At 36.3% G+C, this 16,988-nt stretch overlaps 1 protein-coding gene across 1 annotated transcript; it reads right to left on the reverse strand.

Moving 5' to 3' along the window:
* Positions 1–214: 214 nt before the first annotated feature.
* On the reverse strand, positions 215–12,239 carry ccz1 (CCZ1 homolog, vacuolar protein trafficking and biogenesis associated). Its single transcript, XM_084435040.1, has 17 exons — positions 12,106–12,239; positions 11,344–11,419; positions 11,156–11,252; positions 10,735–10,832; positions 10,559–10,652; positions 10,338–10,418; positions 9,777–9,824; positions 9,600–9,683; positions 8,639–8,814; positions 7,482–7,563; positions 6,502–6,563; positions 5,723–5,834; positions 4,497–4,530; positions 4,247–4,364; positions 3,560–3,718; positions 900–1,027; positions 215–737 (listed from the first exon to the last, which is right to left on the reverse strand). Exons 2-17 carry the CDS (start codon positions 11,355–11,357, stop codon positions 682–684), a joined length of 1,443 nt encoding a protein of 480 aa, XP_084291166.1. The 5' UTR covers positions 11,358–11,419; positions 12,106–12,239; the 3' UTR covers positions 215–681.
* Positions 12,240–16,988: the final 4,749 nt, after the last annotated feature.

Below are 16,988 nucleotides of genomic sequence, written 5' to 3' on the forward strand. Positions count from 1 at the left end.
AAATTATTATAAACCAGGATCAAGTACTTTTACCACTTTAAAGGCTACATGAAAGCTGAACTAATAATTCAATATATAGATAAAATCTGGACCAGATACGTTTCATGCAACCTTTGTCTTAATCAGCATGAGGCAGTCAGAGGCTTGGAATATGTTTTAACAGTGAAGTATATTTGAACAGTGAAGTATATTTGAACAAGAAAAGCAACCTACATTTAATGAAATTGTAATTTTATTTTTTTAAGTAATAGATGTTAAACCATGATGCTGATGACACGATGACATTTAAAACAAGAGGAAAAAAAATATCTCAACAGATTCATATTCTGAATTTCATCAGTGCGTATTTCACCCTCTAATTGTATCTGTAAGTGATAAAACAAATCTGAACAATGGGAATGAAACAAAAGAAAGGATAGCTGATGGATACTTAAACATGACAATATGTATATACAAACAAATGAAAAGAGGTAATTACAGTAAAATTCAGATTTGATAATTACAAGCAACCACATTTCTGTATAGATTAAATAAAAATCTAAAAAATTGCATGATGTGAAAAATCTTTTTTTTTCTTTTTTTTTTTACAATGCAATTATTGCATTACACTGATGCTGTCAGTAAAACCTGAACAGTTGACAGTTTTAGTGTAGTGAAGTAGTCCATGCCCATCATATCTCTTCAGTCCAAGAAAAAAATATTATTGAATTGTGTTGCACACAGCCTTTTTACTTCCTCTGTAACACAAATAGAAGCTTGGTGAGAGTTAAGGTCAAACGTTTCCAACACACTAACTTTTAAATAAACTTAAAAAACTGTGATTAAATGTTAACTAGTAGATTTTAAACAATCTCACACCATTATATCACTTCATAGTTTGGTGAATAAAATTAGCATACCATTCACTTCAATGAGGTTGGCATTCTTCTGGTTCAAAATGACATACAACTCCCTCTGATCAGACTTCTTTCCAACAACCCAGTAATCGGTCATCGCTTTAACAATGATTTCCTCGTCCTCATCCACCCTACAAAACAAGCACAGACACTGGGTTACATTCACTAACTGTACATACGCACAAATTTGTGATATCGTGGTGTGAACATTTCCAAAAACAAATTCATCAATACTTATAAAATACGTACTAAAATTAGATTCGTACTGAAACCAATCATATGCAAAAATCACATACTTTTGGTGGCCTTAAAAATGTGCTAAAATACAAAAATCTTGAAGAGATTTTGGGAGACATTTACTCATCCACGTCAGTCCGAACTCTTTTACAAAAAGACTCAATCTAAAAAATACATATTTTAATGAATCCCCACTAAAGGTCCAGGTAACCAAGACCACAAAGATCATAAAAGGCATCATAAAACAAATCCATATAATTTGCATACATTTGCATGCTTTATGCAAATTAGCACCCTCAGGCACACGGTTGCTCATTTAGAGCAGTGGTTCCCAATTCCAGTCCTCGTGACCCACTGCTCTGCACATTTTGTATGTCTCCCTATTTAACACACCTGAACCAGATCATCAGCTCATTAGGAGAGACTCCATGAACTGAACTGAGTGTGTCAGATAAGAGAGACCTACAAAATGTGCAGAGCAGTGGGTCACGAGGACTGGAATTGGGAACCACTGATTTAGAGTACTCCAAATACATTAACATTACAACAGTGGTTCCCAAACGTGACAAGGCTACGGTCCACATCCGGTATGCGTTGAATCCACATGTAACAGATGTGGGCCGGATCTGGGTCGACACTATGTTGCTGTCTGGGATAGTGTACTGTCAGCAGATTGTTATGTAAAAGAAACCTCTTCAGGGTGATACAAGACCCCGCTGCATAATTATCCCACTTATTATCCGGCTACTTGCCACATAAGTACATAATTGAACACAAAATATGAATTTGACATTTAATTACCTTAAAATTAATAACAGTACCTGCTTGAGCGGTCATGTTATAGGTTGTAGTCGTGCGATAACAGACCACTAGATGGCGCGATCAAAGAATCAGGGAGATGTGTATAAATATAAAAGAAGAATAATGCACGGATGGTTATGCACCAAGCATGGACAAGTTTGTGAAAGGACTGCTAGTGCCAGGTAAACGTAAAGCAGGTAATGAATCTACTTCATATTCACAAATACCAAAACAACGTGTCTAGAAGTAGAACCAATCCATTATAATCAGTGATGCTTTCTACTGGATGAAGCAGGACACTACAAACCCCAGACAGTAAACTGACGCTGTTCTTTTTCTGACATGCCCATCGCTTTGACACGAAGGACAAATTGATTTGCAACGTTCGCTTTGTCACTTCCAGTAGACAGCCTCAAGCTGTAGCGGCGCAGTGCGGCAGTCGCGTCCGGTGTAGTGAAAAGACAAGAAAATATGACAAGGCTTATCTCGCCCTAAGAATCACCGGAACAACGGGGTAATGAAGAGAAACCAGAGTGTGTTGCATGCCTCAAAATATTAACTTCTGACAATATGAAGTCAAAAAAGATAAGACGCCACTTAAAGACTTCACATCACAAACATAAACCTGTTGATGTTGAGAAGTTGTAATACTGTATCAATTATACAATATTTTAAATAAATCCTTCAGAATTTTGCAATCAAGGAAGGTCATGTCAGAGTGTGTTTATGTTGGTGCATCTATATATTTATCCAAGAATCCTGAAAAAAGTTTCCTGATAATAATCACAAATGTTTATTGAGCATGCTGCAGCATTCAGCATATTAGAATGATTTCTGAAGGATCATGTGACTCTGAAGGATCATGTGACACTGAAGAAGTCATTTCTGGTGAAACATTATTTCCGTCAGTGTTCATTTTAGCCCCGATTTTAACTCACCGACAGTTGTGTGGAAATCGCAGACAAATGCCCAAAATCGGAGGCAAAACGGTGTTCATTCACATGAGTGACAATCACGTAGTATGTATTATCAAATCTGAGATAAACGCTGATGCGTTGCAGATGCCTGTGAGACAGTGTGAAATGTGTTTTGACTTGAGATGACATCGGCGATGACCTAATGCAAATGAGAGCGCAAAATACAGGACGAGGGAAAGTTCAGGAGGAGTCATAGACCTGCAACAGAACATCAGCAAGCATGGCTTCTGAAAGCAACCATTCTCTCCTTCATATTCTTCTTTTTTTTCCATTTTCATTGCATATCAGCGCACAGACAACTTGGATCGCAAGCTTTTTGCAGGCTATCATTTTAACAGGAAGAAATCCAGTCTCACGCAAGAACTCCTGTCTCACACGTGATCTTAAGTTATTTCCTGTAACACTTCTCGCGTGTTTGGTTGTGAAACAGACCAGACTAAGTTGTCACGACCCCCTGTCGCCGAACCGTCGTGTAATGTACAACAGCAACTAAGTGGTACCCCAGACAGTCGTGTAGTGTGAAGAACAGCGATCCGATGACGTGCAACGTATACCCAGCATTATTCCTTAATACCTTAAAAAAAATGCAATTCAAACACACAATGACCTTAATACATACCTCTTAAATAAATCAATAGCACTGCTTACCGTGCAAAATCGCAGTTGATGTCTCCAAGGATTTTCATGAGGTCTGGATGGACAGAGGTGAGGGACACACTGGCCGTCTTGCGCATGTGGATGGTGCTTTTCTCAGCCAAGTTCATGTGGTTGAAGTAGATGAATTTAAACTGAGGTTCCTTCTCTGGCCTACAACAACAATTTTGAGAGAATTATTGTAGCTGAGCTACTGTATTCCCTTCTAGTGCAACATGCATGGAAGAATAAAAGCAGTTATGTGCCCTTAAAGTGTGATAAGTGGCATGTAAGTTGATATGAGGGATTGTACCACACAAAACAATACTGCGTGCCACGCAGGGCCCAGGTAAGATAAGGACACACTGTTTAGATATAATTAATGGATAAGCTCCGGTAACTGCTACTGGAAGAGAGATGATACAGTGGAATGCATGCGAGTGAAAGCCTTGTCTATATTTCTGAATGGTTACCTGGGTCACAGGATGACCCAGTCATTTAAGATTGATGCATGTGCGAGCAGTGAAGCAGGACTCATTTGAAAGAGTTGCAGTGACAGCTCAACATACATATCAATGGTCTAAAAGTCCTGCCAGCAATATTTTAAAACCACATATAAAATATCCCCACTACCTGACAGATGTCACTGAAAAAGGTGAGTGTGTGTGGTTCAAGGGTTTGACGCTCTGGAGTAGTACTGACCCTGATATCCTCCGATTGACATTGTACTGCTCACATATGTCAGACGCCAGTAGGGTGAGATGGGGACCAACCAGGCTGTCTAGTTGCTCACAAAACTCACGACTCAAATCCACCGCCGCTATGGGCACAGAGGAAAGCAGAGTTTGAGAGAACTGTTAACATTTGCCTGATTTCCTGATAATATGAAAAGTCACAACTGTTAACAAAACAAGCATTAAAGTGAGGAAAAATAGCTTAAAAAGACACTTACAATTTACCATGAAGCACACAGCTGCACTCATTGCCTAGATAAGAAATAACATTTATGTAAAATGTGAACGTGCTTTTTTTCATTAAAGAACAGTGTATTTCCCTCCATCAAACAAAAATATTGACAACTGAACACTTCTCACAGAAAACTCATGATATTGGAGTCAATTTTGTTATATTTCAACTTTACAAACATCACCTTTAATGAGAATGAGCAACTGAACAAATAGGCAAATGTTGCATCTCTTTTATTAATTCAGTGTTTGTGTCAGTTTGCCCAGGTGTTATAAACAAATTAATAACAACAATAATAATAGATTAATAAATACACTAATAATATGTATTATTACATTACATTTAATCATTTACATAATTTATAAAGCATGTTTGTTTATTTATTAATAATAAATAAATAATTCAGAACATGGATGTTAGGTAATAAATCAATATCATGTTAAGTTCATTAATTACAATGCATAAAGAATAACTGAGTTAAAGGGATAGTTCACCCAAAAATGAAAATTCTGTCAGTAATCACTCACCCTCATGTTGTTCCAACCCCGTAAGGCTTTCGTTCATCTTCGGAACACAAATTAAGATATTTTTGATGAAATCTGAGATCTGTCTCACTCCTCCATAGGCTTCTATGGGATCAGAACTTGCCGGCCCAGAAAGTTAGTAAAGACCATGTTTAAAATAGTCCAAGTGACTACAGTGGCTCAACCGTAAGTTTATCAAGCGACGAGAATACTTTTTGTGTGCAAAAAAAACAAAAATAACGACTTAATTCAACTATTCATATTCTTCTGTGTGGCCAACGCTGGTCATGTGTGTGTTACGTGTGATGTACAACACAGAAGCGCTGCGCTGTTACACTACGTGAACTCACGTCAGAGGCCCACACAGAAGAATATGAATAGTTGAATAAAGACGTTATTTTTGTTTTTTTTGCCCACAAAAAGTATTCTCGTCGCTTGATAAACTTAAGGTTGAGCCACTATTTTAAACATTGTCTTTTCTAACTTTCTGGGCCGGCAAGTTTCGATCCCTTAGAAGCCTATGGAGGAGTGAGACAGCTCTCAGATTTAATCAAAAATATCTTAATTTGTGTTCCGAAGATGAACGAAAGCCTTACGGGGTTGGAACAACATGAGGGTGAGTAATTACTGACAGAATTTTCATTTTTGGGTGAACTAACCCTTTAAGTTTGAGTTGAGTTTCTCTCACCTTGTAGACAATCAAATGTAGCTCCTCGTAACTGTCCTCTGTGTTCACAAATATCCTAGGAAATCTGATTTTTGCATCTGGATCTTTAAGATTTGCTGGTCCAGTTAAAAATCTGTTATCATAACATAACATAACATAACATAAGATGTCAGTACAGCTCTGAACTTTTCACTTGTGATACAAATATTCAAATGATCTCTTAAGAAGTCCACAATCCACAAATATCTCTTTCAAATGATGAATAATCTGTGATTGTCTCCAAGGCCTCTGAATACGTGCCAAGTCACACCACTCAGTCCTTACAGTTTTCTACCAGCAACACTGTCCTGCTAACGTCCAGGGGGTGGGACTGGGACTCATGATGAGCCACAGCAGACCCTCTAAAGAGTGCGTTCTCATTACCCACATTACACACTATAGACACAACAACAATGAAACTCAGAAAATTATTCATCAGTCACTCCTTGACCGATCTCAGGAGAATAATCTATAAATCTTTTTGCTATCAGTCGAACACGACCTCATTGTGCAATCATCCACTCGTCGAACAATCAGATGGGCTTTTGTAAAGTCTGTTGGGCTCATTGTTTTCTCTTTGCCACCAAAGCAATTAAATTACCCTTGTGCAATCTGATATGTGGCAGTGTTGGTAGATCTGTGTTGTCTTAGCGCTGCGCTTGGCTGCTTGTGTCCCCAAAGCATGGAGCCCAAGCACAGGCAGAAGGCCAAGAGCCTGCTGTTCCAGCCCTGAACTCAGGAGGAAATATTTGGATACTTGCCTCCCATAGTGCAACAGATTCCCAGCCACCTCTGGCCTGAGTGGAGAGTCTCTTCCTGCAAGCTGCCGAATGTTTGCAAACACACACACACACACACACACACAGATCATTCATTAACAGCTGTAGACAGCACGTGACTTTAGAGAGCATTCCAAAAATCATACAGAGAATGATTACTACATGAATTGTATCCCACTATATAATTATAATTATAGAAATGAGCTATTTTAGAATAGCAAAATAATTTCATACATAGCTTTACAACACTGTATACATACAGTAAGACAAAGGGTTATACTAATAGGCCAGAGACAGAAACATCACAAGCTGGATTTGCTGGATTTAAATAAACAATGCATTTAAAAATTCACTACTGTTCAAAAGTTTGAGGACAGATTTAAAAAAGGGACATATTAAATTAAACAAAAGTTACAATAAAGACATTGAGATTTCAATTTCATTATCCTTTTCATCAAGAATCCTGTTTCTTGAGCACCAAATCAGCAAATAAAGAGTGACTTATGAAGGATCATGAGATAACAGGAATAAATTACATTTTAAAATATGTTTAAATAGAAAATGATATAGCTATAAAATGAATTAATATAATATTGCAATAATATTTCACAGTATTACAGTTTTAAATAAATGAAGGCTTGGTGAGCATAACAGACTTCTCTCAAGCATAAAAGAAGTTGAGCCTAAACTTTTGAACAGTAGTGTACAACAATATGATATTCGCGAATAAAATTACTTGATAAAAAGACAAAAAGGGGATTAAAATGCTTTAAAAAGTTATTATATTAAGAATGTAATGGGGTTGATTTAGTTTTAACACACTGAAATGGGCCCTTAGTGTCTATTGTATAAACAGTTTTATACTTGTAGTGTAAAAAGGGAAACTGATGGCCTTTCTATCAGAGCTTTTTTATCAAGGGCTTACAAATGTTTGATGTACTGATGCTCAGTCTATGTCTCACCTCAGGTTCAGTATGCCGCGGGAACAGTGAGGTCGTCAGGTATTTGTAAAGAATGCGCATGTCATCCTGCTCTAGACCACTCCTACAAAATACAGTACAGAACATAAGACTAAAATTGAGACAAACATGCTCATTCAAACTTAAGAAATAATGTTAATTCTGTTTAAATGACTTGTCATGTGTCTTACAAGACTTGGTAGCTGGTAATTTAAACTGACAACTAACAAACATAATAAGACAAACAACATTTAACAGGCATAAACACAGGCACTTCTATGAAGGCAGATTTTGAAAACAAGATATGAAAGTCATGATGTGAATTTAACAAAGAGGATTAAAAGTCATATTTTAAGTCTATCTGGAGCCCTGTGCCAGACAGTTCGTGATTAAGAAGCTTTGGCTGTCCCTGCCAGACTTCATGTCCTCTATGGCACTCAGTTATTTAAGGTAAACCCTCAGTCATGTCACGCATTTGCAGTAGGACTGATGTTTATAAAGCTTTAAGGGAAAATTCTTCAGTTATTCATTTCAACCTGTAATTAAATTATTAGAATTTTTAAAAATGTAAAAGTATAGTCCACCTAAATGTCTCAAATGTGTGATTTGAATTTGGACACGTTTAAAAATGGCTCTTTTTGTCATTTTTAGAGCTTAACAGCCCCTCATCATGATTCACGTTTAATTTATGGAAAAAGAGCGACGTGAACATATCCTCTTTTGTATTCCACAGAAGAAATAAGGTCATACAGGTTTGGAACAACATCAGAGTGATTTAAAAGATTTCAGAAGTTTCATTTTTGGGTGAAATATCCCTTTAAAGTGCCCCTATTGTGCTATTTTAAAGGTTGTTCATTTTGCTTTGGAGGTCTCCTACAACATGTTTACATGCATCCAACATCAAAAAACACTTACATTTTTTTTATAATATACATAGTACATCACCTATTTTCTCAAAGAAATTAAAACCCCTCCTTTCCGAGAGCCTCCTCTACTCTGATTGGTCAGACAGCCCAGTCTGCTGTGATTGGTATACTGCTTATAGCACGTGACAGATCTTTAAAACATTTTACATTCACAAACCATGAAAGGTAATATTTGAAAAAGCATTATAGGGGCACTTAAAAACAACTGTGAGACGTGTATAGATTGCCATTCACCAGATCAGCTGATCGTTGTAGAGGAAGGCCGTGTATTTGACCAGACTCAGGCTCTCTTCTACTCTATTGACAAAAGATTGGATCTTCAGGTAGGTCATCTTGTCCAGAGGGAAAAAGCTGATTCCCCCAAACACATCCAGCAAGTCACATGACTGGAGATGAAGCGTCTGCAGGTACTAAGACAGAGAAGACAACCACAACTTAATTACTTTGTAATATATAATTCCAGAATCGCCAGATAAAAGAAAAAAAAGAATACAGTATAGATAAGTACAGAACAGTATCAGGTCTGAAATTCTGCTTCTCAAGAAATCCCAGAAGATACTGTACAACAACACTATGACCGCAAACATGGATGAAATTACCAAAGCGTCCCTGATAAGGCTGAGGTAATGTAATTTGACAACTTGACGTGCTGAGATGCAGCCCCGGTGTGACTTTGCACAGCAGTCAGTGACATTTAACCTAAGGCACAAATTGCACTTTCACTGAGAGCTTCAGGGCACTGGGAGGGGTGACGCAGAGGGTTTCCCTTGACCGAAGCTGAATTATTTAGACAGGTGAGTAAGCATGATGCCCTCAGCAAGGAAATCTGAACCGAAGAACCAATAAGACAAACATGGACAAATGAGATCGTTGGGCCTCCTGTTCATATATATTATATGCCTCACATTGTCTATATGCAAATATATGTTGAATCTGACACCAGAAATATTTTCTTATCTGCAGGAATAAAACAAAATTTAAAAGCCAAATGATCAGTGATGTCCTTGAGAAGTCTGGCAAACAAGCTCACATAGCAGGACAACATTACGACTATAAAGAAACTAGAGAGAAAGATATTCAAAGCTTAAAATTGATGGTTGTCCCTTTTAAGAAATACATATGCATGCAAAGGTATACACCGTCTTACTTTTATCTGATTGAAGGATTGAGTTCTCTTAATTAATACTTTATTTACCCTGTAAAAGAACTTTTCAAGCTTTTGGGTCAGCAGTTCCACTCCACCAGCCTCAAATGCCCTGCTGAATGTGCCATTGAAGAGCTAAAGATCAACAATAAAATAACTGTTAGAAACATCAGCTGTTTACTTTAAGGAGAAAGCAATATAAATAATAATAGATTAAACAGTGTTTACCTTATACATGCTGTAGCACTGTTGTAATACAGACCCATAAACTGAATCCTAAAAAACAAAGACGGGAAAAACTCTATAATAACAAAGTCTATATTAACAACCAAAAGTTTAGTTAGTAAGATTGTTTAAATGTTTTTAAAAGAAATCTCCTATACTCACCAAAGCTGCATTTATTTGATTAATCATACAGTAAAACTTTGACAGTAATTTATATTTATGTGATTGCTAAGCTGAATGTTCAGCAGCCACTCTTTCTAATATGCTTATTTGATGCTCAATAAACATATCTGATTGTGCTGATTAAAATATTTGTGGAAACCACGATACATTTTTTGTTCAAGGTTTATTTTTTTATTTATTTTTTATTAATAGAAAAATCAAACAGCATTTACAATAGATTTTTTACTGTCACTTTTTATCAGCTTTAACCTGGCTGAATATTAATAAAAAAAAAAAATGTGTTGACCCCAGCCTGAACATTAATCTTTTTCTGTATCAAGGGTGTGTAAAAAATAAATAGATAGATAGATAGATTCAGCTAACATTCCACATATTACTTACAATAATCTCTTCCTCTTGGTATTCAACAGTGGGTGGTTTACCATCTTTGTTGGGTTTTTCAACCATTGGATTCCGTACAACCTTGACAGAGGAATTCAAAAGGTGCTTAATACATACTTCAGCTGCACTGTGTTAGGCTAGTTTGATTTTATTCTAAGTCTTCTTTTGTTTGGCTTTTAAATAGAAACTAAATCGCTACAAAACATCACTGATATATGTACCATGACCATCCAGTAATTTTCCTCAGGCTCATGGAAAAACTGTCTGTTCTTCTGAGTGTGGAGGGATTTGGCTGGTTTGGTTGGACAGAAGGTTCTGTAAATAACAAAATCTCGGTCAATCACATTTGATAAAAGTTCTTCAACACTCGTCATGCCATCATTAATAAAGCGCTAACCTTGTGAACTGAACGATGGCCTCACAGAGTCCAACATTGCGAATCTTTTCGTTTTTCTCTATTTCAATGGGGTGGTAAAACAAGATTTTCTTTTCCTCCTACAAAGCACAATAACATCTCTATAAACATATGATTAACATATAATAACCAAAACATGACTTCAACCTGCATTTGCTTACTTTTCAGGCTACTACCAAGCCCAAATGCATTTTGTAAATATTTCACACATTTGCTGTGGTCAATTTTAATGATCTTTTTTTGTGTGTGTGTGTGTGTGTAATGGATTTAAACATTTCAAATGTGTTAAACTGAGCTGAGAACATTACACTTTTACGCTTTCTGTGGCCTCAGATTCCACGTCAGCCTAATTATGAAGAATAAAACAACACTATGCAAAAACAATATTGTTTAGACTAGTTACCTCCCCCTCACGTGGTCCAAACTTAGGGTTATAGATGAAAAAACTGAGCAAAGATGGTGTGTACTGTTTCTCTTGCATTCCAGATGCCATTCTTGGGCTTATGGGATGATATAGAAAGCAGATAATTAACACACCATCTAAAACAATTCATATTTAGACTCTAATGACAAAATAATTTATGAAAATACCTGATCATCAGCATTAGTGTGATCTGAGTCTACGGTTCCCTCTTTTCTCATTGACTTTGGAGTGCATGCCTTTGACCTGTAAACAAAAAGAGTTTAATTTAATTTAATTGTTTAAACTATGTAGGCTAGTTTAATTATCTAGTTTAAGATTATTTGAAAAGCTAAACTAAACTGTCTTTTTTTATTTTCTACTTCTAAAATAAAGTGCTGCTGACAAGATAGTTAGAATAGAATAGAAACAGACAATTACACTTATGACCAATACTGTTAGGAACATGATTTTCATTCATGAGGCAATAAATAAATAAATAAAACAGGAACCAAAAGCGTCTCACTTTCCATGGAGAGTCACGATGATCAGACAAATTAGCCTATTACTTACAATTATATTTTTAGACCATGTTACTCTTTACATGTAAGTTACCTCGGACCAAAGTTTAATTAAATTTACTTGTTTTAAATTATGTAACGTTAATTGACTTAGTTTAAGATTGTTTGAAAGGCGAATAAACTGCCTTTTGCTTTTCTACTTTTCACATAAACTGATGCTGACAAGAAAGTTTGTTGTTAGGAACACGAATTTCATAACGGAGGCAAACAAACAAAAAAGAAACCAAAAGCATCTAATTTTCCTTGAAGAGAGTGACGGTGGTCAGAAAAATTAGCCCATTACTTACAGGCTAACTGGTTAGCTGCATCATTAATCCGACTGTTTCAAAAGCGACAACAATCTCAAAGGGTGTTCAGTCAATTAATGCTTACCTTTTACAGCATGACAACTGAAACAAAGTGATTCATTTGCTATCTCATTGGGGAAAACAGAGCTGAGATCAATGCAAAAGATGTACTTCCTGCTCTTGACAGTCGCATGTGTGTTACAGTTGGATCCACCCGGGTAGATTACATCCGCACTACAAACATAGTTCCGTCTAACTATTAGTCCTGTCCTGAGGCTGTGACTGTCCTGTTACACCGTTACAGTTTTTCTGAATTGCAAAACACACACTAAACCCCATTCTCTGAACCAAATTCTCAATAGTCTAAACCAATTTGTTGAATAAATCACTCTTTCTGTAAAACATGAATCAAGTTCAGGTAGTTAAAACACTGTTTGCAAATCTCATCCACTCTTTTTTTTTTTTCAAAACACATTCTCACTCACTAAAACACATTTTGCACTGTGATGCACTTATGTTTCAAAATGCTAAACACAGGTAGGCGAAAGTTAAACAAAACTGCAACACAGTTGTCATTGTTTACACACAACGACTCAAAATTGTTCACACTTATTTCTAATGATGTGACCAAACCAACTGTACATAATACAAGTCAGTTCAGAGTCCCAAAATTTACTCAAAATGTTGCACTGAATGTTGATACCAACAATGGATGGAAACAATATAAGAGGGATAGAAGGAAGAGGATGAGGACGAGGAAGAGCAAGATGTGGATAATGTTGTCAAGGCTAGATCTGCTTTAGGTCTGCAGAGATGACATTGTCTGAGATGTGGAGAAACTCCTCCGGTCAGACCAACATGAAGACATGATGCTGAAGCAGAATACAGTTTTTTCCAATTGCTAACACACAAGTTTGCAAACTAGGCTGGTTTTATCAAAATACTTAACAAAATTCACAAAACCACACACCTAAACTGCAAAATACCTAATATATCCTGCAAAATGAAGCACTGCAACCAAACCTACACATAGCATTATCAAAATCAAACTTTTGCACGAAATGGCACACACTTCATTCATATTACCAGATTTTTGTCTAACCAACGACACACTGTTGGGCATAATGAAAAGCACTCTCATCTTTAATATGCTTTGCCATAATACTAAAATAGTTCAAATTGTAGAAAATTCTTCAGATTGTTCACATGCACAGAAATATTTGCAGATACACACACATGCTGTTGAAACATTTTATTTTTTTATTTTTCACCAAACAAGTCAGTGCAACAAATGCACAGCAGATATATTTACATTGGACTGAACAAAAATATGCTCACAAAAAACAGTAAACTGAAAAAGATTGAAGTGTTTGGCCAGGTGACACATGTATTGGCCATTTAGCTCGTGTAGCTTCATTTTGAATGACAGTGTTTTGAAATGGCAAACATGCGACTTTATGTCAGATTGTTGCGTCTTATGCAGAGAACTGTGTTCAGTGCATTTAAAAAGTGCCATTTTCAATTGCAAAATGTGTGTAAAACAGAAAATGTGTTTAGACTTTTGGAGACTTGAGAAGAGGTTTTGCTCTCTGTGTGTCAGTTTAAATAATTGTGCTGTGCATGTCATTTTAGCGTGTCAGCAATTGGAAAAAAAATGTAAATCTCTCTCACTGACTTTGATTTTGAAGTTGCACAACTCTTCTGAGTGTACTTATACTGTAACATGCTTTTCATTTAGAGTTTTTTTTACTGTTTTTACCTTTTTGGCTTTTGCAGTTGGGTCACTGTATTTTCACAGTATGCAAGTGGTGAATATACAGACATTCGATAGGCCTACTATTCAATATTCAGTACAATACTATACTTGCAGTGGATAAAGTGTACAATTTATTCACCTTACTACTGTAAGTTGTCATTACTATACTTTTTTACGTAATTGCAAAATTTGTTTACTTTGTTACAATATACTTTTTTTCTGTAACTGCATGCTTTGGATTCTGTGTTCTCCATTTTTTGATGTAGTGTCTAATGAATGCTCTGTAGTGTTTATAATTTTGACTCGCTATGCTAATTTTGATGTATGATCTGAGAGCATTGTTTGATTTTAAGCACAGATAAAATGGTTTTGAGGCAATTGTTTGACTTTGCCAGAAGAGCCAGAGGTTCTGTGAATGTGGTTTGAAAATTTGGTTTTGTGTTTAAGGTTTTGAGAAAATGAGTGATGGTTTCAAGAAATGTGTTTTAGCAATTCGGAAAAACTGTAAAACGTTTTGAATAGTGTACCTACTTATGAAAAATCATTTAGACTCTAGTAATGCCATAGTCCTGTCATAAGCATGTTCCTATTTTGAGTTTCTTTAGCCTGTTCAGTATCACTCATAAAAAAAAAAATCAGAAATAATATTAAGGGAAAGCATTATATCTTAGTCTCACACAAATATTTTGTGCGCCCTATGTTTCAGTTTGCTTGAAAGTGCCTTGATGTCATTTACAGTTTTTTTATGATTGCTTGCAAGATTTATGAACAAGGGTCATAAGCCGAACACCTCAGATCTTTTGCAAAACGATACACTATATTTAAAACTTTGCTATTATTTAACAAAACTCAATTTTGATACCATATGGCACACACATGGTTTATACAATCGGATTCTGTTTGAAACCACTTATAATTGGAACAAAAAGAAGTTGAAGGATGACATGCATAATTCAGTAATTTATGACTCCATTAAAGTTGTTGTTATTCTTTAACCTCTTAATCTTTAAAGGTAAAAGTCTTTCTTAGAACTGATAGGAAAATGTAGGATTTAACCTAAATGTTTAGACAACAAAAGTTACAAACACTTTAGCTTTCATCATCATCAGTGATCAAAGGAAATATTCTCAAAGCCTTTAAAACAGGCAACGTTATTTATTAAAGGGGACATATCATGCCAAATGCACTTTTTTATCCCTTAAATGCATTTTGTTGTATATTTGGAGTGTTTAGAAGTACAGAAAATATGAAATTATTCTCTTCAGGTGCTTCGTTGATATCTTTATATTCTGTTTTGGTCATATTTTTCAACCTGTTCCGATTTTTCTGTTATCTATGACGTTTTTTGAACTATTACGTCACAGTATTTGCAGCGGAACTGCCAAATAAGGACATTGACTTCCGGCCCAACACTTCGAGCAATCCGCCATTTCTATTTCTCGCTGCAATTTTGTAGTCCAAGCTAAAGGATGCAGAAGTTACGAGAGGGTAAGTTAAAATGTTCGGTTGTTGGATGTAGTAACCCACACGCTTCATTACACCGTCTAATGTAGATAAACTGCCGCGCTTGTGACAGGGCGCATGTTTAACTGAAAGAACGAGCAGAGAGAGAGACCCGGTCGCGCGCGCGCACTCTCTCTCTTCAGAGCCAGGCGAAAGTGTAAACAAGACATCACCGTCTCCAAACTAGACGCTGTCTTGCTCTCTCTCCCTCGCACATATTAATCAAAATAAATCGACACGGTGGTAAAAGGTCGGAAGACCAAAGTTTCATGTGTAAATACAGTACAAACCAGTGCGATACATCCATATGAAGACGTTGTTCTACAGGTTCGTCGTCTTCATTTTCATCTCGCTCCTGCTCCGACTCTGGCTCGAACATGTAAGGCTGGCTGGACAAGTCTTCCGTTGTTGACATTTTGTTAATAACGTGTGAATAAAAAGTTTCTGTGCCGCTAGATAATCGTATCTCTGCTATCAAACTACAAAAATGGCCGAACGGGGTGGAGTTGAACCTCTGCAACCTGGAGAGGGGGCGGGGTATGAAGTGTCTCAGTTGTATTTAAAGAGACCGCACCAAAACGAGTTGCTCTCAGACGCACATCAGAAAAGGGGTAGAAAAGGGGCCTGTGGAGCTATAATAATGAAGAATTCAGACCCAAGCATTGCAGTTCCGCTTTATATAGACTACAAATGTATGATTTATATGTAAAAAGGAACAATTTAAAAGCATGATATGTCTCCTTTAAGTTACATGTTTAAATATGCAGACAGTAGAATGGAACGACATACTGTATAGGAAACTTAGTAACAAATAATGCACTGCTGTGCAGAAGAGGCCTTAAAAGCCTTTCTCATAATATGAGGTTACGCACCGGAGTGCGGGAGTGGCGGGGTTAAAGCCTTTCTCCAAGATCAACTGTTACCTTTCCTTCTTATACCCCGAGCAAATCATTGTTAAACATGAGTGGAATACCAACACCAAAACCAACTGACAGGAAACCAAAAGATAAGGCAAATGGATGGTGATCAAGAGGGGGAGAAGAACATTAACATTCTCCTCAATGTTTGTTTAAGCATAGTACCAAGATTGTACATTAGGATACTGGGTAACACTTTATAATAACGTTCAGTTGTAAGTCATTTATAAGTGGTTAGTTAATGATGAACTTATCATTTACAAAACATTCATAAATGATTAGCAAGTGATATACTAACATTTTATGTATGTTTTGTAAATTCAGTTGTAAGTCATTTACAATTGATTAGTTAATGATTAACTAATCATTTACAAAACATGAATATGCGGTTCATAAATGTTTAATAAATTATGTTGTTGTTTTTTTGCCTATATAGCAATTAGAGGGTGCAGAAAGTGTTGTAAATGCCTTGTATACACGTACAGATAATTTGTAACAGGTAAGTAACAGTGTTCAACACAATGATGTGTAAACGCATGAATAAATCATTTACAACACTTTCTGCATCCCCTAAAGTGTAAACTATTCATCACTTGTAAATGTGTTGCACATCATTCGTAGATTACCACTTCAAGAATCAGCGAAGATCAACGAATCTACGAATGATGTATAGTTATACGAAGTGATGAATAGTTTACACTTTAGATTAAGGGATGCAGAAAGTGTTGTAAATTATTTATTCGTGCGTTTACACATCTATAACAGGTGTTGAAAACTGTAGTGTGTACTGCA

The sequence above is a fragment of the Rutilus rutilus genome (genome assembly GCF_951802725.1).
Source record: "Rutilus rutilus genome assembly, chromosome: 16".
In the NCBI taxonomy this organism is placed as follows: domain Eukaryota; kingdom Metazoa; phylum Chordata; class Actinopteri; order Cypriniformes; family Leuciscidae; genus Rutilus; species Rutilus rutilus.

What these genes read in the sequence shown, in the direction of transcription:
- ccz1 (XM_084435040.1), bottom strand. An exon ending in GCCATCGTTCAGTTCACAAG is followed by an intron (nt 10,653 to 10,734) that starts GTTAGCGCTTTA and finishes TGTTATTTACAG; the next exon opens with AACCTTCTGTCCAACCAAAC. An exon ending in ATCAACTGCGATTTTGCACG is followed by an intron (nt 1,028 to 3,559) that starts GTAAGCAGTGCT and finishes CTTGTTTTGTAG; the next exon opens with GGTGGATGAGGACGAGGAAA.